Source organism: Urocitellus parryii, chromosome 1, assembly GCF_045843805.1.
Source record: "Urocitellus parryii isolate mUroPar1 chromosome 1, mUroPar1.hap1, whole genome shotgun sequence".
Taxonomy (NCBI): domain Eukaryota; kingdom Metazoa; phylum Chordata; class Mammalia; order Rodentia; family Sciuridae; genus Urocitellus; species Urocitellus parryii.
In genome coordinates this window covers 44,722,836-44,743,263 of record NC_135531.1, presented here as the reverse complement: position 1 = coordinate 44,743,263, position 20,428 = coordinate 44,722,836, and the positions used below count along the sequence as shown (strand labels likewise).

General features: G+C 34.9%; 1 protein-coding gene across 2 annotated transcripts in view; it reads right to left on the bottom strand.

The window, feature by feature from the left end:
* Positions 1 to 8,192: 8,192 nt before the first annotated feature.
* Gpbp1 (GC-rich promoter binding protein 1) overlaps positions 8,193 to 20,428 on the bottom strand; it is a 66,536-nt gene continuing 54,300 nt past the window's right edge. For both annotated transcript variants that reach the window (XM_077795741.1, XM_077795748.1), the window contains 2 exons: positions 14,276 to 14,378; positions 8,193 to 9,364 (listed from right to left, as the gene is read on the bottom strand). In XM_077795741.1, the coding sequence (XP_077651867.1) occupies positions 9,206 to 9,364; positions 14,276 to 14,378 (262 nt within the window). In that variant the 3' untranslated portion in view covers positions 8,193 to 9,205. The remainder of the gene's footprint in view (positions 9,365 to 14,275; positions 14,379 to 20,428) is intronic.

The following is a 20,428-nucleotide window of genomic DNA, read 5'->3' as shown; positions in this document are numbered from 1 at the left end:
TTATTACATTTCAAACCTTGAGCATACATCTTTTAAATAATCTGTTTGATGCAATAGGACATGCACCCAATACTAAATATTCCAGGTCATTTGACTCAGATTTTGCTGTTTAGAAGGCATGAGGCAAATAAATTATACCAGCACATCTGAAGAAGCAGGTTATGATTTTTGATGTCACAATGAAAACTGACAATTTTATAAAGTATGAGTTGAAATTTTCATCTACTTAGAATTTTCTCCCTAAAATCACACCTTATAAAAGTTATGTGATTTCATTTTTTAACACACTGAAACTCAACCATCTAAGTGATTTGCTATTTTCAGAGTAGTCCTGTTGCACAGCTCTGCACATTTATTAATGGCACTCAGCATAGCATCAGTCACAGAGAAAATGTTTAGTGTTTGAATGATTCTGGTAATGCTCCTTAGAATATTTTTGGAACTTTTTGTGGGGGTATGTCCCTGAAGTCAAGACATATTTTAAATATTTTTGATATCGGAATTCTTTGGCCTCAGAGGACCTTGCTTAGCAAGTTGTAGGATTCTTTCTTCCTCATTTTGAAACCACAAAAAAAAAAAATACATAAAACATGCACTTTGGACATGTGTTAAATATTCATTATATTTTCAGAAATGACAAACATACCTCTTTAAAATATGGGAGTCTTATGGAAACAACCAAATTTACAAATATTGCAAATGTACTTAGCTACAATGAGGATTCAAGGCTGATAGTCCCTGGATTTACTGATATATAAAGGTACAAATTTTTATATCTTGAGTCTCCTCATTCATTAGGACATTTTGTTTATGGTAATTGTTCAATAATTATTCAATTACTTGATTTTTAATTAGTTACTTTAGACAGGGAAGAGAAAATAGAATTAAAAGAAAATTGCTCTTCTGGCCTTGGAACACTGAATGAGGACAGAAGTGATGAAGTGAGAAGAAAGGAAAAGAGTCAGTATCCCCACTGCACAGAGACAGGTCTGAGGCAAAAGCACTAAGGGTGTCTCATGCCAGAGCTTGGCAAAGACTGCAGTAGTTGGGGCTCTTCCCAGTGGCCTGCTGATCCTGCCCCTGCTCAGCACCAGAGGCTGATGGCAATGTAGTGCTGAATGACTCCACTAAAAGCAATGTAACCTTTGAGGATGAGGCCAGGTACTTCACCTGGGAAAAATGGAGTCTCCTTGATGAGGCTGACACCTGTATTTCTGTGTGATGTACTTTGCACTTATGTCTACACCTGGCTGTTGTTGGCCTGGAGAGAATAGAGGAGGCACCGATCTGAGTAAGGAGTGCCTATGAGAAGAATGTCACAAATCTGGACTCTAAAGCCAGATCCATCAACCCAGAAAGCTCATCTCTGTGAGATATGTGTCCTTATAAAGATATTTCATACCTGGCTGAACACCGAGGAAGAAATTGTGCACAAATGGGGCATATGGGAAACTGTTTTTTCCATGCAAATTTTCACTCACTAATATCTGAAGGGAGCAGTGGCATTTTAGAAATGAGAGAAACCCCATAGTAAGGACATGGGCCAGGCCTCCTCTGTGAAGAGCATCAGAAAATCCAAGCTGGAGAAGGACTAATTTTAGTAGATAAGGGAACACATTCAGCAGTAAGCACCATTGTTGGTCTCTGGGTCAACTTTTCATCACTGTGACCAAAATACCCAACACAAAAAAGTTTAAGGAGGAAAAGCTTATTTTGGCTCACAGTTCAGAGGTTTAGTCCATGATTGGCTGGGTCGATTGCTTTGGGCCTGAGTGAGGCAGAACATCATGGGAGAAAGGCATGGCAGCCAGGAAGGAGAGGGGGGGGGGAGGGAGAGAGAGAGAGACAGAGAGAGACAGAGACACCACAGGAGAGTGCAAAAATGTGATATAGTCTGCAAGGGCACACCCTTAGTGACCTACTTCCACCCCATCTGATTACCACCCAGTAGTCCATTCAGATTATTAGTCCATCAAAAGTTTTAATGCACAAATGAGATTAGAGTCATCATGATCCAATCATTCCATAGAAGCCCCACTTCCAGACATTGCTGCATTGCCTTTAACACAAACTTTTGAAAGACATTCCAAAGTAAGTCATGTCATAGGCCTGGCAACTGTCTGCCTCACATTGTTATGGTATATGCAATAATAAAGGCCTTGTTGTTTAACATGAGAAGCAAAAATTATTAGAATATGGCTTCATATATGAGCTCATTTTGATAGGTTATTTATTAATGGTCTGCCTCAGGCAACTTCAGACATCTTTTGTTCAACTTCTCTCCATCCCGGTGTGCCAGGAATGGTTTGCTTTTCATGACCAACATGCACCAATGTGACTTCCCCAATCATACCTGAAAGAGGCATTCACGTTTCCCATTCTGCCTCTCCCTGTAATTGCTTTTGGGTTTTTGTTCTTGCAGTACTGGAGACTGAACCCAGGGAACTCTACCAGTGAACTAAACACCCAGCCTTTTTATTTCTGAAGAAGGATCTACTTTGCTGAGGCTGGTCTGGATCCTCCTGCTTCAGCCTGCCAAGTAGCGGTGCGGACTGCCATTCCCAGCTTCACCCTGAAATTTTAAGCTTCACCCTCAATGTTATTTAAGGGTATTATAAACAGAATAACATTAAGCTTGACATTCAATTTTTAGTATCTTTGATGGCTACCATTGCATGCAAGACAAGTCTGGTCAAAATAATAAAGCTTCTTCATGATTTGGTCCTGCTGCCTCACCACCCTCATTTCCCACTTTTCATCTATATTGAGCTTCTACAGTTCCAAAGCTGTAACATGCCTTTTGCACACATCAATTCCTTTGCCTAAAATTCACTTCTGCCCTGTTATGTGCCTTAATACTAATTGTTGCTCATTCCTTAAAAACAACTGATACCCTCTGCAAAGCTTTCCTGAGCTGTACTAATGCTAACTGTACACCACACACCTGAAAACTTGTTAGGTCTACAAGTTTTCATATATACATGATATCATACATATGATAAATACATACATTAATCATTATTCTTTGTACTCAACACAGGATCTGGCCTAGACGGCTTTCATTTTACTTAGTTGTTTTAACTGGGGAAGTTGCAGTTACAAGAAATATTCACTACCAAAGAGGTTGACTGGTCATATTTAAAGAAAAACTAGGGGAGGCTTTCACTCTGCACTTTTGCTTTCTCCCAGATCATATCCTTTTTAGTCCAGGATGGGTAGTGCAGACTAAACTTCGGTACCAGTTGAACTGATTAGACCCAACTCTAGCTAGGATGATTACATATTCTGTCTTGTGAAGTAGAACCCCATGGGGTACCTCTAGAATGGCTTCATTGGTGAGGAAGATGCTCCCATTCTCTAATTCTTGTGTTTCACTTGGCCTCATCACAGATTTTTCTGCTCATCTCTACCCAGAAAGAATTTTTACAATGTGCCTAGTTCTGTTTGCTGGTAGACCATGCAAGACATCAGTTTCAACACCAACATCTGCTAGACCTCAAAACAAAACCCTAGAAACCAATACCTTGTAAATCAACCTTCAATACCTAACACCGAACCCTTGTTTCAAAATTCTTATCCTATTTATATGCTCTTGCTAGTAAAGAGATGTTCTGGTTCTCATCATTTTCAAAACAAAGAGGAACACATTTTCTTCACCAAAAACTCCAACTTTATGGAGAAAAATGAGATGTAATTTCCACCAAAGGTTAAGGCTCTTCTTTAAAATAAATGGTCCAGGTTATTACTGGCACTATCCAGTTGAGACAGTTTTATTTCAGTAAATACTTCAGTAGAGAATGCTGGGAAAGCTGCAGAATCCAGGAAAAAAAAATTACCTCACTTTTGTAAGTCTATCCTTCAATATGCCTCTGTGGGGCTGGAGTTGAGGCTCTGTAGTACTTAACCTGGCACATGTGAGGTACTAGGTTACAAGCACAGCACCACATAAAAATATATAAAATAAAGGTATTTTGTCCATCTGCAACTAAAAAATACTTTTAAAACTGCTTCTGTTTCACCAAAGTTTTCCCATTTTCTCAGAAGATATTATTTTGCATTACACTGATTAATTTACCTTTGTTATTTCGATACATATATACTTTGTCTTGTGTAGACACATTACAATCGGGTTTTACAACTGGGGTAGAGTGGGCTATGGTGGCACACACACCTGTAATACCAGAGACTCAGGGGGCAAAGGCAAATTCAAAGCCAGCCTCAGAAACTTAGTGAGACTCTCAAAATAAAAAGGGATGGGGATGTGGTTAAGTGCCTCTGGGTTTAATCCATGGTACCAAAACACAAATGAAGTTTCCAAAAGCCTAGGTATTAAGAATTAGAACAGAGAACTGCAAATTACTGCCTCCAGTAAGCCAGTTTTATTGGAACACAAACGAACCAGAGATCACTTTGTCTACGCTGGCTCCTTAACACGGAAAGTCTGCCAACATCCAATTTAGAAAATAATTTCCAAAACTGAAACTGTAGCCATCTTAATAGACAGAAAGAGGCCTCACTATCTAGAAATAGTTTCCTACACTCACTTCTCATTACCCAGGTTTGATCTATTCTGCCAAAGACTTTACTACTAAATCCATCAAAATTATTTTTTTAAAAACTGAACATTGCCAGAACATAAAGTTCAGATTCAAGGAGAAAAATATTAACTCCAAATACAATTAACACCCCGTGACCTTGCCAAATCAAATTCTTATGACTACAACCACTATAGATTAAAGAGAAATTTCATTGGATTCAAATTGTTTTCCCTTCTCTCTAGCAATTAAGGAAAACCATATTAAAATGGCACTAAAGCTATAATCAAAGTGTATGTCCAAGATACTCTCAACATCAGAAAAGACACTACAGAATAAATATATTACACAAGACCTAACACCTATAATCTACTTTTTTCAAGATACCAATTTCACTATACTTTGATTATTTTCGAATATTGTGTCCATTAAAAGTAACTGAAATAGTGAAGTGTTATCTCTCTCTTGTAAAACTTTTCCAGTCCATTATCTTTTTTCACCCATAGCATTCCAGAAAATAGGACATATCTCAGGAGGAATAGCAGAGGTAGCAAGTCAAAACCACTTTACCTTTTGGAATGCTTATTTCCACAAAAAAATATGATGTGATAATTCTATTTTTAAAGACTTGAAAGCTGGGCTGGGGGTGTGGCTCAAGCGGTAGCCTGGCATGCGTGCGGCCCGGGTTCGATCCTCAGCACCACATACAAACAAAGATATTGTGTCCGCTGAAAACTAAAAAATAAACATTAAAAATTCTCTCTCTCTCAAAAAAAAAAAAGATTTCAAAGCATAGAATCCCATCCTTGAAATCAGTCATACAAATATGACTTACCATCTTATTAAATCTTTAAAATTAAATGAAAAATACACAATTCTTAAAATGCTATTTTAAATCATTGCTCTATGAGCTAAAAGTTCAATGGGCACATTTGAGAAAATGGATTCCATTCTAAAGGACCAATAAAATTAGATTACCATGCTTAGTTCATAACTGACCATGCCAAATAAACGAAGGAAATATCACACAGCTCAGTTTATTACTGAGAACTCAGACCACACTATTTACAACCACTTAGAATAATAGCTGCCTATTTAAAATTAATTTCAAAAATAGGTACTATAGAGGGCTAGGGATATAGCTCAGTTGATAGAGTATTTGCCTTGCATGCACAAGGCCCTGGGTTCAATCTCCAGCACCCAAAAAAAAAAAAAAAAAAGGTACTACAGGGGCTGGGGGTTGTAGCTCATTGAAAGAGCACTTACCTTGTACATGTGAGGTACTGGGTTCAAACCTTGGCACCGCATAAATATAAAGGTATTGTGTCCATCTACAACTAAAAAATTTTTTGAAAAATATGCAGGTACTACATGCTACAGGTTCCTGCTGAATAATATGAGAGATTTATGAAATGTCTTCTATGGGCCAGGATTTACACCAGTTGATTCTAATGAGGCTTTTCATCTTCCTAATAAACCAGAGGAAGAGACACTGATGTCTGGAGAGGATAAGTATCTGAATTAAGGGCCAAGCTAATGAGGAGCAAAGCCAAGTTCCAAACCAGGTGTGACTATTTCTACAATACTGCAAGTCAATAAATTTAAAATAACAACATATATAGCCATATTAAATACACTAAAATCATTAGGAGGGTTTTAAAACATTCTATAGCTCAGTTCACTAAAGTATGTATGTACTCACAAGCCTACTGTAAATTTAAGATGATTATACAGCCAAAATCAATACATTACAATCACCAAAATTTTAAATTATTCTACAGCTCAGGCTACTAAAGAATGCTGTTACAGCCATATAGTATATAGAATGTCCTCACAGCCTTGTCTAAAGAAATCAAGTATTAGGCTGCAAAAAGGAATAATCCCAGCTTCTTGGCAGCACTGGAGGCTTTTACGGATTTTGCTATTACTAGAAATACCCCCTGCCCATTCCTTGCCCAACAGCCAAGTAACCATTAACTTTAAGAAACTAAACTGCCCAAAAGAAAAAGTCACAACACCCTGCTCTCAACTAGTGATATTTTAAAATTTGAAAGCTGTAGTTTACATCCGCTATCATGTAAACCAAAATAAAAATCTCCCCTTATGGAAAAAAGTGTTTTTTTCTAAGTGACCTGAATTCTTAAAACAACCTTTATAAAATTTCTGAGATTATCAAGCATGATAATAGAATCTGATGTTAGAGTAACTTTTAAGTGAAAAAGTCATTTAACATATCCCTAAATAAACTTCTTAGTACTGTTTATATAACCATATTCTAACAAAATTAATTATAAGCCCTAGCAAAAAGAACTAAAAGTGTTTAGAAACCAGATCCTTCAACATACTAATTTTACTTAATACAAATATATTATTAAATCAAGTGATTATTTTTATGTCATCAGTTGTTTATTTCAAATAAAAATATTTGTGGATATCAGTTATTCTAATCTTTATCTTAAAATTAAATGAAAAATATACAATTCAAATCACTGTTATATGAATTTTGCTAATTACAATTTTTACAAAAAATGTGGTGAGGGGGTTAAAGTAAGAGGAATGTTTATGCTAGTCTATATGAGGGGGCGGGGGAACCCTCCACTGAGTTACTGAGTTTAAAGTAGTCAAAATTATTTTTTTTTCCCCTGTTCACCACGGCCCAATTCTGAATTTAATAATTCCACACTAGATTTATAGTTTAACTACTTTCTGTACTTCTGGGTTCCCTTCCCAACAATAAGGTCCAAACTCTTTTAATAGCTGTCCATTATTTGGACATAAAATTAAAACTATGTTAACTTAAGCCACTCTCAAATTGTATGTATATGGCTCTGTCCCCTTAGTTACCTTAAACTTGTTAATGTCATCAGTTACTAGATAGAACAACTATGCCAATGCACTTTACCATATTTACAAAAAGTAAACTGCCAAACATATTCCATATCACAATTCATGGAAGCACAATAAACATTAGTTAACGGCTTGTAAATGGGGAATTACGGCAGAAAGAACTGTCTGAATATAAAGAAAATGCCAGAAAAACAAAACAAAAATTACCCCCCAAAATTTTAAACATAAACCATATTTCTCAATTCTCTTATACTTGTTTTAGCAAATATTAGTTTGCACCTAACAATATTTCATTATCCTATTAAATAGTACAATCTAAGACTTCCAAAGACTTTCAATGATACTGACAGGTGCTGATTAGATTGAAAATGGCAAATTACATTGGGGGGGGGGGCTTTTTTCAAAATTCAAATATTTACTACCTTCTCTTAACTTCTCCTCAGAATTTTTACTAGGGTGCAACCATGCACCTATCAATCTCAGGGGAACAACAAAAACATACAAGGAAAAAAATAACAGTTTCTAGTGAAAGCTGGGAAGCCTGGGGAATCATGTGGAAAAACAGCCTCCTACTTAAAACAACAACAAAAAAAAAACCTCATAGGATTTGATCAATGTAACATATAACCTCACACATTTTCACTCAAATGTAACACTCTAAACAATTAGAATATATTTATACATGGAATGGAATGGAAGAAGCTTAAAACCAACTAAGGGTAAACAAAGTCAAGAAAATCAAAATAAAATTATACAGAGCTAAAATACTCTTGCAGTCAACCATAAAACAAATTGATTCCAAAACTAATGTGAAAATGGAAAGTCACAATTCATTTAATAAACCTGTGTATACAATATTGAAGACTTATTTTGATTTTCTAACCTCAGAAAATAACCACCATTTTTAATGAAGAGAGTATAACTTTCAGAAGTGAACAAAAGCATGTTGTGTTATAGACCAATACCTTGAACACTACAGAGAGCAATATTCTGAAAATCCAGTTTATTTTCCATGTTGTGGACAGATCCAGTCAGTTTGATCAGTTTTTCTGCATGTGTAATAATTTATCAAAATAAGTTTTCCCAAGAGTCTTTTCCACCAAGTCTGAAAATCCTGCTCTGACAACATAACCCAAATAAAGCTCTTGAAAAACATCTCTTAAAATTTGGAAGAAAATGTGGCGAGTCTCTCCTGTAACACTTACTGCACTACAAATGGCTAAAGAGCAATTTGTTTTAAAAGGTGACAAGTACAACAGCCGAGTTCAGGAAATTAATGTTTTAGTGCACTTTGCACCAGTTTTCAGCCAACATGCTACATTTTCCTTTTCGCTTTTTTGTTTTGTTTTGTTTGGGGGTGGGGTGGGGTGGGGAGGCGCACAAAGCAGACTTGAAGATTTCCACTATATGAAAAAGATATGACTCTGCAAGCAAAACAGTGTAGGCTGCCTTTTTTTCCCTTAAGACCTGGACATTTTAAGACAGAAGCTTTGCAAAACATTACACAATTTTTTATTATTAAATGAGAAAATCTCATTTGTTACATCGTCACATTGCTAGTCAGAGAAATGCTGCAGTGATGAAGAAAGTCAATGTTGGATCAACCAAAGTCCTCATTTCTACAACATTCATTTACAAAGAAATAATGTTCAACCCAGCCCAACAAAACATTCTTGGTTTTCTTCATATTGAAGTCCCCCAAAAAAATCATCTTCTAATGGGGTATTTCACTACATAAATTATAGTTCTTCATTTTTACAATTCACCCCAAACTGTATGAGAGATGTATCACACTAAAAATTCTAAAGCTGTTAGGAAATCCTTCACACATCATCATCATCTGATGTGTCACTGCTACTTGTCTCTGTGTCATCATTCTCAATTGTGGGTTTGAAAGTGCTGTTTTTCCAGGGTCCAAACTTGAAGTCACAGATCAGGCCATTTTTCAAAATACCATTTTTTCTCAGACCATTCTTCTGCAACTAAAATGTCAAAAATAAATAAATTAATTATTTTCCCCCAAAATTATCTATAAAGTATAACCACAAATAAATTTTTTTAAAAAAATTTAACCAAAAAAAAAGTATATAGTGTAATATAAAAGCACAGATTTTATTATTTTTTTAAAGTTATTTTTTTAATATATATTTATTTTTTTAGTTTTCTGCGGACACAACATCTTTGTTTGTATGTGGTGCTGAGGATCGAACCCGGGCTGCACGCACGCCAGGCGAGCACCCTACCGCTTGAGCCACATCCCCAGCCCAAAAGCACAGATTTTAAATCCAAACAGGGTACTGAGAACATTAAGTATCCCACTAAGGCATTAGACCTTTCCTCATTTCCTTAACATGAACACTGTAACAAATACACCTTCAGGTGCTGTGAAACATGTAATCAGTAATCGATTAAACTATATACCTAAAGTTACTAATATCTAAGTTAACACAACTCACTATCTGCTTTATTCATACTCTGTAGACTAAGTAGAATGAGGTATACAAATTAACAAAATCAAATACAGTTCTTGACCAAGCCAGAGAAATTAAGATTCAAGAAAAATAATATTTGTTTATTTCTGAAATTGAAAAATGGGAAACAAAGACTTTGATAATGATAAGAACTGAGTCAGAAGATCATTTATCAGAGAAGGAAAATAGGATGGTAAACTCAATGTAGAAATAAAAATACAAAACAATAATAATGTATTTATGTTATATATGTATAAATAAAAATGATAATATTTATGTTATTTATGTAGATAAATAAAATCAGGCCTAACGATGAGAGATAAGTAATTTTCAAGTAAATACCTACATGCAATTTTCTATAAAGCCAATTTTACCTAACTAACTTAATAGTTGGAAATATCTTATATATTATATTCCAGAGAGTTCTTTAATCATGAGGTTTACAAATAATTTGTTAAAATTCAATTCCAATGCCACTTCCACCATGGCTAATACTTATGTACAATTCAGGTCTACAGTCTTTGACTCTTAAGTTTCTCTTCCCTTTTAATTAATTAATTTTCTTTGCTATCATGCTTTAATTCTAACTTGCCAATGCTACCTCTTCCTTTCAAATTGAATAAATGACCTCATCATTTTTACCAGGAAAAATAAAAGCTGCCACACAAGTAAGCAACTCCAATGTTCTCAGCCAGCATGTTACTTAGAAACACATCTGGCCCCTCTTAAAGGTGTCTCTTTTTCATTCACCAAAATTTCATCCTTGCCTCATGCGATTTATCAGCGGATACACCTAATCTTGCCATACATGAAAACCAAACCTAAGAGTCTATTTCTCAATTTTCTAAACACCTGGATGACATCTTTAAAACATCTAACATCTTTTAAAGCCTCCTAAAACTAGTTCCTCCTCTTCCATTCCTATTTATATTATCAGCAGATCAAAGGCCAGAATTTCAAAATCTTGTTGGTTCTACTTCAGATCTCTTCTGCTAATCAAGAACATTTGTATTATCATTTTCCTAGTTTGGGCCCTCCATTTATTCCTCCTCTGATTTCTACAATATATTCATAATTCATTATCCTGATTCTACTCTTAGAAATTCAGAAATTATACTCCCAAAATATATTTCACACTACAACCGCACCTTCTCATGTATAAAAAGAAACAAAAATGATTATTTCATATTTTTTTTAAAAAAAAAACCTCCAAAGAAGAAACTATATAGACATTGTTATAGCTTGGATGTGAAGTGTCCTTAAAAGGCTCACGTGTTATTAAAAAAAAAAAAAAAAACATGATCCCTCAATGTAGTGATTCTTAGAGTGAAATGATAAGATTATGAGATGAAACCTCATGTGTGGATCTATTTGACTGATTAAAAATCTGAGTGGATTAGTATGTGGTGACTACACAGGTAGGGTGGGGATGGAAACACATCATCATTGAGAATGTGGTCTTGGGCTGTATTTTGTCCCTGGCTCCTCAATCTAAGTAGTTTCCCTCTTCCACGCCTTCAACCCTAATGTTCTGCCTCAATTCTGGCCCAGAGAAATGGAGTCAGCCAACCATGACTTGAGCCTCTGAATGAAGTACCCAAAAATAAGCGTTTCTTCCTTTAAATTGTTCTTATCAGGTGTGTCAGTCACAGGGATGAAATACTGACTATCACGAACATGCTGTATACTCCTGAACATTTAAAGTCCTTCATAATCTGATCCTAACATATTTTTCTTTAATACAATATTTTATTCATGTCTATATCCTCAAACTATGAAATCAGCCCAGCTCTACTATTTAACTGTATGAGCCTCCTAATTCCAAAACTATCACAAAGCTATAGTAATCAAAACAGTGTAGTCTTAACATAAAAAGACACAGACCAATTAAACGGAGAAAAACCCTTATGTAACCGTAAAGATATTTGTCAGCCATGCCAAGACATTAAATAGAGAAAGGACAATTTTTGCAACAATGGTGTTAGAGATAAAGAATCCACACACGAAAGAATGAGGCTGAATCTTCACACCATTACAAATCAAAGTTGACATAAGATCTAAACATAAGGGCTTAAAAACTATAAAACCCTTCAAAAACATAAGGGGAAAACATGACACTGGATGTAGCATTCTTGTATATGACACCTAAATTTTAAAAATAAAGAAATTAAACTGTATCAAATTAAATACTTTTGTGTATCAAAAGATAATCCAGGTAGGCATGGTGGCCCATGCCAGTAATTTCAGCAACCTAGGAGTTTGAGGTCAGCCTGGGTAACTAGCCAGACCCTGTTTAAAATCAAATTTTAAAAAGACTGGTATGCAGCTCATACCCAGAATATACCTGGATTCAATACCAAGAACTCCAAAAAAAGGGTGGGGCAGGGGAAGATGATGACAATGGAAGTGAAGAGGCAATTCAGAGAATAAGAGAAAATATATGCAAGTCATTTTTGTGATAGTTAATATCTAAAATAAATCATCTTATGCAACAACGATTTGATTAAAATATGGGAAATTGTGTGCTAATGCTAGGGGTTTTAAACTCAGTGATAGAGCACTTTGCCTAACGTGTGTGGCACTGATTTTGATCTCTAGCACCATTAAAGGGAGGAGGGGAGGGCAAAGGAACTGAATGAACATTTCTCCAAAGATATGTCCTAATAAATGTTCAACACCATTAATCATGAATCCAAAGCACAGTAAGAACTAGACTGATTATTTTTTTTTTCAAAAGACAGAAATTTCGCATTAGCAAAGAGAAAGTGGAACTCTTGTGCACTGTTCAGTTGTGCAATGATCTCCTGTGCATCACTATAAAACAGTGCAGTCACTATGGAAAAGTAGTAAGGCAGCTTCTCTTAAAAAAAAAAAAAAAAAAAAAAAGAAGGAAGAAAGAAAGAAAAGAAAAAATGTTTTCAGTTACCATTAAATCCAGCAATTATACTGCTGGATATACACTCAAAATAGTGGAAAGTAAGGAGCTGTTGTACCCTTATTTGCATAGAAAAATTATACTCAATAGCAAAAAGAAAGAAGTAACCCAGTGTCTACTGACAGATGAATAGATAAACAAAATGTGATATATAACATAATGGAATACTACTTAGCCTTAAGAAGGCTAAATATGTGAACTTTGAGAATTTAATGCTAAGTGAAATAAGCCCATAAAAAGGATAAATACTCTCTGATTTCACATATGAGGTATGGAAAATAGTCAATTTCATAAGAGACAGAAGTAGAAGAGTAGCAGCTTCTGGTGCAAAAGGAATAGGAAATGGAGACTTCTTACTTAAAGGGTATGAAGATTCAACTGCAAAAGGTAGTGAGAAACATTCCGGAAGTGGGTGATGGATACAAAACAAGATGAATGAACGTAATGCCATTGAACAGTAAATGCAAAAAAAAATGGTTAAAACAGTAAATTTTATGTTTTTAAACCCAAATTTTCAAAAGTACAATGTGAGGGGGTAAAGTCAATATATTAAATTTACTCTTTAAAAAAAGAAGAGGACAACAGATATAGTGGTGCATACTTATAATCCCAACTATTTGTAAAGCTAGGGCAAGAGGGGATCCAAAGTTCAGGGGTAGCTTGGGTACCTTAGCAAGACCCTGAGTCAAAATAAAATTTAAAAATAGCTGGGGATGTAGATCAGTGATAGATCTGGGTTTAACCTCAGTACAGAAGGAAGGAATGGGGATTAAGTCTCTTATGTTTTTAAATTTTAATGACTAATTTACTCAAAAATTCCATTTGAAGTGGCTCTGAAAATGTTACCTCTATAAAGAAAATTAGCTCTGCATGTCACAAAGATTCTTTAATGGATCTGGAAGAACATCTTAACTTCTTTATGTTCTACTAAACATCTCCCAATGTTCTTTATCAAAAAGGAAATTACACAAATATATAAGAATTTGAAATATTCTTATGCAAGAAAAATCAAAGGTGAAGTTCCTTAGGAAGCTATAAAGACTTGCCGCCCCAAAACAAATCAAAACCACCACCAAATAAAAACAGCTAGAATATGCTCAATCATAGATATACTGTTTCTATTCATTTCTAACTATTGAAGATTTTAAAACAAAGATAATTCTAATGTGATATCTTAATAAATTCATAAATAAAATTGTTATCCAGCACCTGAATGCTTACTTAAAAATCACGCTATCCTAATTTTTTAAAGGCCACTTTAAAAGTAAACTTAAAGCCTGGCATTGTTGCACATACTTGTAATCCCAGGGGCTTAGGAGGCTGAGGCGAAACCCTGTCTCTCTAAATAAAATTTGGGGAGGAAGGGAATGGCAGGGAGGTGGGGCAACAGGGGGTGGCTCAGTGGTAAGCACCCCTGGGTTCAATCCCTGGTACAAAAAAAAAAAAAAAAAACACCAAAAGCACTTGAATGATTCCGTTTTTCTTACCTGTTCACTAATAACTTGGAATTCTCTCATTTCATCCTCAGTTAAGGGAGCACATGTTTCATCATTTTCACTGTCTTCCTGCCAGCCCATTTCCTTTAACAATCTAAAAAGAAAGGAGATAATTAAGCTTAATTAGATCTTAAGCTGCATGGGAAAATTCCATTTAGAATAGGTACCAAAAATAAATAAATAAATAATCCACGATCCATTGTATACAGTTCTCAAGATATATTGAAAGGGCTTTTGCATTTTTGCTTTGAATATCTTTCTTAAAAAATTAATAGATTAAGTTAAATAAACCTTCTTGGAAGTAAAATAAGAATGAACTGTTTTTTTAACCTTTGGTGTCAAAGGTTTGGTAGGCTAGAAACTTGCAATAGGGAGACATGAAGAAAAATTTTCCAAATTACTCCATTAAAATTAATAGTGATATTCTTCTCCATTTTCTCAATATCACCACAATCTAATGTATTGTGGCGTATTCATTAGTTTTTCTATTTTGAAAAGAAAGGGTGAAACAGCCTAACCTATCTTGCATTTTAAAATTTATACTTCTATTGATATCACCTCTTAGATACATGCCAATCATCATTCCCCAACACAATTAAATATGAAAGAGAAGTTAAGTCCTACAATAATGAATTTAGAAAGCTCTAAACCAGGATCTTAAATAAGTAAAAGACCATAAAGTTATATTCTTTGAAGATACTTCCATCTTAGGCAAGTGGAGCTAAGAAAACAATGACAGGAAACATCACTTTTCTCTATCTGAGTAAATGTGAACCCTGTAGCAGGATCTATTGTATTTAACTCAATGACAAGTTTACCCTTGGTACAGGTCTTGTACTGATCTGATGATGTGTTGTTTTGTTTTGTTTTTAATTGTATTCCTTAAGTATTTCTGTTAATTCCATTTATACTTACTCATCTTTCACCTTGCACCTGTCATTGTGTTAGCTGCTTATAGACTTTCTTTTTTTCCTTTTAAAAAATCTTTTTTTCCCTTTAAAAAAATCTATAGAATTTCAGTTCTCCAAGACCCTGAATAAAACTTAAATGCTATCCATATTTTACAGAAGAATCAATTTCATATAAGTAAAACAATTTACTCTGTTAGCAAAGAAGGAAATAGAATTCTGATTCTCTGTCACCAAATTAAATGTTTTACCAATTATTTTCAGTCTCTGAACCAAAATGTCACAGTCAGCATTAATCATTTCTTTCTTTCATTCCTACTCATGACTTAAAATTTTCTTTTCTAGAGCACTGTTTTTACTCCTTAGCCAAGATGGCCTTCCTTTGAAATGACATTTCCACTCAAACTTTCATCATTCAAGACCACTATTCTAGTGTATAGATCTTGACTAGTAAAACAAAACTTTTTTGCTAGGTTCACTTTTCTTTTACTTATTTTTAAAAATCAAACATTAACTAAACAATAATACAGATGGGAAAAAATACCTTTAATATTATAAAGGGAATATAATAAAGGGCAAGTATTGGACTGAGGGGTGTAGCTCAGTGGTAGATCTCATGCTGAGCATGTACAAGGCCCAGGGCTCAATCCCCCAAACAAAAAATAAGTAAAAGGGAGGAAAAGGGAAGTGAATATTCCTAATCTTCAGAATGATACATGTACCTAATATTTATGCTTTTGCCTAACATTTACAAAAGAATTATCCTTAAGAATTGTATTGCTAGCACTTTATTGCTAAAGTCAACTGATTATGAGTAAGTAATAGGTATATAATTTAAGAATTACAAATTAAAGTTTACCAAAAATTTGAAGCCATGGAAAAGATGTATCACTATTTTCATGGAGGAAAATAGATCTCAAATCTAAAAGAAGCTGTACCTTTGTTAGCTTACGGAAAAAACTTATGGATATATTTTTGGATTATAAATGTGTATTATACTTCAGCACTCAAAACTCAAGCTAAGAATTTAAAGTGGTTCCATATCACCAACACCTTTACTTTCTCCACCTTGGGATATTTTCGAACATGTCCAACATTTCCACAACTACTCTTCTATTTGATGGATACTTATTGAAACTTAAATTCTAGCACCTACCAAATCTGAAATCTTGAATATGTAACTTTATTCTTTACATGAATAGTAAAAAAAAAAAAAAAGTTCTTATTTTCTTCTTCGCCTTTGTGTCTACACTAGGCAATTGCATTCCTATGCAAAATTCAATAAATCTAATTTTAGAACAAAACTGGCACTGTCTATAAGGGGTGGGAGGGAGCTTTGAGCTGGACAGGCATGGTCGTACATGTCTGTAATCCCAGTTAACTCAGGAGGCTGAGGCAAGAGGATCACGAGTTCAAAGCCAGCCTCAGCAACTATTAATGAGACCCTGTCTGAAAATAAAAAATAACAAGGGACTAGGGATGTAGCAAAATAGGTAAGTGTCCTGGGTTCAATCCCTGGCATGAAGGAATGAAGGACAAAAGGAAGAAAGTCTGTTTTTAAAAAGGAAAAAAATAATAATATTTAAGGTCTCCAAAAGAATAAAGATATGTCTTTAGTTATCACTGATATCATCTCTATTACATATACACAGCATGGCTCTGTTTGTTTTCTCCCCAGAGGTTATTAATTTAGAATGTTTTCAGCTTACTTCATTTGGCTTAGTTCTTAACTCCCACTCTCTCCTTTTTTCCTGTAGTACTGAGGGGAACTAAACACTGTCAAAGTATAGAACTCAGGTCTCCTGTCCCTAAGTCTTCGTGAATGAAAAAAAAAAAAAACAAAAAAACACCACAATTCTTTGTGTACTAAATATCTACTCTACAGATTGAAAAAAAAAATAGTTAAAACATTCAATGTGACTTTTAGGAATTTTAAGAATATTTCTAAGGGGTATGGACCTTTTACTTTCTTCTTTTTTTTTTTACTACTAAGTACTGATGATGGTAAACATGAAAGTCACAGAAAGGTACTCAACAGGACTGGGGATGGAACTCAGTGGTGGAAAACTTACCTAGCATACTTAAGGCCCTAGGTTTGACCCCCAGCATTGAATCGCATCACCCCCCACCTCTCTCTACGCACGCACGCACGCTGAGATTAACTTTCTTACTACAACCCTTAAGTAAAGAACTTTTACTGCTCGTCTTTAACTATCATGAGATTTATTTGTATACTTTCCTTTTTATACACAGGCATTCTTTCTACCAATTCTGGCTAGAAATATTTAATTGACTGAGAGTGAAAATTAGAGCATTTTTGGTTGACATCGAGTAATAAATGCCACTGGACCAATCAACTTCACACCTAGTAATTTAGCAACAAATACACTTATGCACATGTTCAAGGACACAAACACAAGGATATTAATACCAGCATGATGTACAAAAGTTGACTGAGGTCAATAGAAAAATAATCTCACAATTTTATATCTACAATACAGAATAGTTTCAAGAAGGATGATACAAGATGACACATTAGAATGATGAGAGGGGGGATCTGGAATTCCTATATGCTGTAGTCTTTTTGTAAAGAACAAAATGTCACAGTTTTGAAAAACACAAAAATAAAACAAAACAGTAACAGGAATTGATGTTTACTATTTTCTATGATTTGACAAAGCTGCCATGACAGCTTAAATCAGTTACAAGTCATAAAGCAGATTATGTGATAAAGAGGAGTTCCACAAGCTGAGAAGGATTAAAATAGTAGTAACTCATTCATCTATTCACATTAAATGCAATTAAATATAGATATCACAGAAATGAATTCTCTCTAAATTAATCTAGCTAAACTTAACTCTCAAGAAATGGACTTTCACATTTATCATTAGACCATTATATTACTTTAGGAACAACTGGGCATAAATTATGCCCATTGGTAGAACACTTGCCTGGCATGCATGAAGCCCTGGGTTCAATCACCATCACATAATGAAAGAAAAAGCAAACCTTTTTAAAGGCAAAAGTCTAAGACTATATAAAACCACATGCTTACATTCTCACATACATAGAGGACCTGATTTGGAGAAGGGGAACAAATGTGATCACAGAAATAAAGTAATAATAACAATAATGTAAAATTCAAGCCATAAAGATAAAGATTTATAGAGACTTTTAAAGGTACAATCTTGTAACAGGGCATGGTGGTGCATGCCTATAATCCTACCTGCTAGGGAAGCTGAGGCAGGGGGATCACAAGCTCAAAGCCAGCCTCAGCAATTCATTGAGATTCTGTCTCAAAATAAAATATAGAAAGAGTTGAGGGTGCAGGTCAGTAGTTAAAAGTCCCTGGGTTCAATCGCTAACATCAACCAATCAAGGTACAACCTTGATTAATTAAATTAAATAGTTTAATGGGAGGAGAAATTTAAACTAGAATGTAAGAAACTTAAGTGGGCAAGGATAGCTGGGGACCATAGCTCAGTGGTAGAGCATGTGTTTTAACATGGTCGAGGTTCTGCGTGCACTCCCCAGGATAAGGAAAGAAAAAGCTGAAAGCGGAAAAGCATTAAGAAAATAGAAGGGAAGGGAAACTTGAAACAAATAAAAAGTTAAAGAATCCCCTTTAAAAAATGAATACAGTTTTACTAAATAGATAGGAAAATACTGCAACTTTTACTTCACTCATTCACTTAACAATTTAGGTACACCACTCTCAGTGCTAGATACAGTAATAAAATACACAAAATTTCTGTCCTGTGGAGCTTAGGCTGAATTCCACAAAAATTATTCCACAGTAAATATCAGCCAGTTCCTTACTGTCCTAAAATTAAATGAGGTTACAAAAGAAATGGCAAAAACTTAAAAGTTAATGAACTGTTGACAAGGACTTCCCCCATGCTAAGCCTGCTCTTAGAGTATGAATTCTGAGTAGGAAAATAATTCTGGGTAAGAAAACAATTTGATATACACAAAGCAATTGTAGAGCAATATGTTAACAAGTTAACTTTCTTGTTTGTTCAAAAGTTATAATCCTTTTGATATTTTTATTTTTATTAATTTTCTAATTTAATTTTTTGGGGTAGAGAGTCAGAAGAGTCTCACTATTATTACCAAGACTGTCCTTAATTCCTGGGTTCAAGCAATCCTCCTGCTTCAGCTTCCCAGTAGCTAGGATTATAAGAATGCACTGCTGCTCCTAGCTTACATTAAAAGGGAACTGAAACCAGGTATGGTGGCACATGCTCGTGATCCTAAGTACTTTGAGTGATTAAAGCAGAAAGACAAAATTCAAGGCCAACGTGGGCAACTCAGCAAGACCCTGTCTCTCAAAATAAAATATTAAAAGGGCCAGGTACAGTGGCATATGCCTGTAATCCCAGTGTCTTGGGGGGCTGGGGCAGGAGAACTGTGAGTTCAAAACCAGCCTCAGCAAAAAAGCTAGGCAAATGGGCTGGGGATGTGGCTCAAGTGGGAGCGCGCTCGCCTGGCATTCGAGGTTCGACCGGGTTCGATCCTCAGCACCATATACAAAAAAAAAAAAATAGATGTTGTGTTCGCCAAAAAAAAAAAAAAAAAAAAAAAAAGAACTAAAAAAGCTAGGCAAGGCGCTAGGCAACTCAGTTAGACCCCAACTCTAAATAATATACATAACAGGGATAGGAATGTGGCTAAGTGGTCAAGTGCTCCTGAGTTCAATCTGTGGTACCAAAAGGGAAAAAAAAAAAAAAAAAAACTGAAATAAAAAGGGCCAGGGATATGGCTCAGTTGTATTTACCCTGGGTTTGACTCCAAGTGCCAAAAAGGGGGAGAGAAGAATAATTATGTTTTGCTGCTGAACCATGTGGCCGTTGTTTCAATTCAATAGTAAAGGTATAACATTTCTGCAAGTCATGGGGAAATGGTGACAGTGGCCACGGCTCAGCGGAAGAGCGCTCGTCTTAACATGTGTGAGGCACTGGGTTTGATCCTCAGCACCACATAAAAATAATAAAATAAATATCCGAGTACAACTATTTTAAAACATTAAAAATGATAAAAATAGAAACAAAAGTGCTAAAGAGTTTGCAATAAAAAAATAAATCACCTATTGAGATAATTGGATATTCACCTAGAAAACAAATTTGGACTCCTTCCTCATATCACACCAACATTTGAATTAAGTGATATAAGAAAAAAATGCATAAACTGGACTAAGATAAAAACTCAAAGTCACCATTAATAAAGTGAAAAGAGG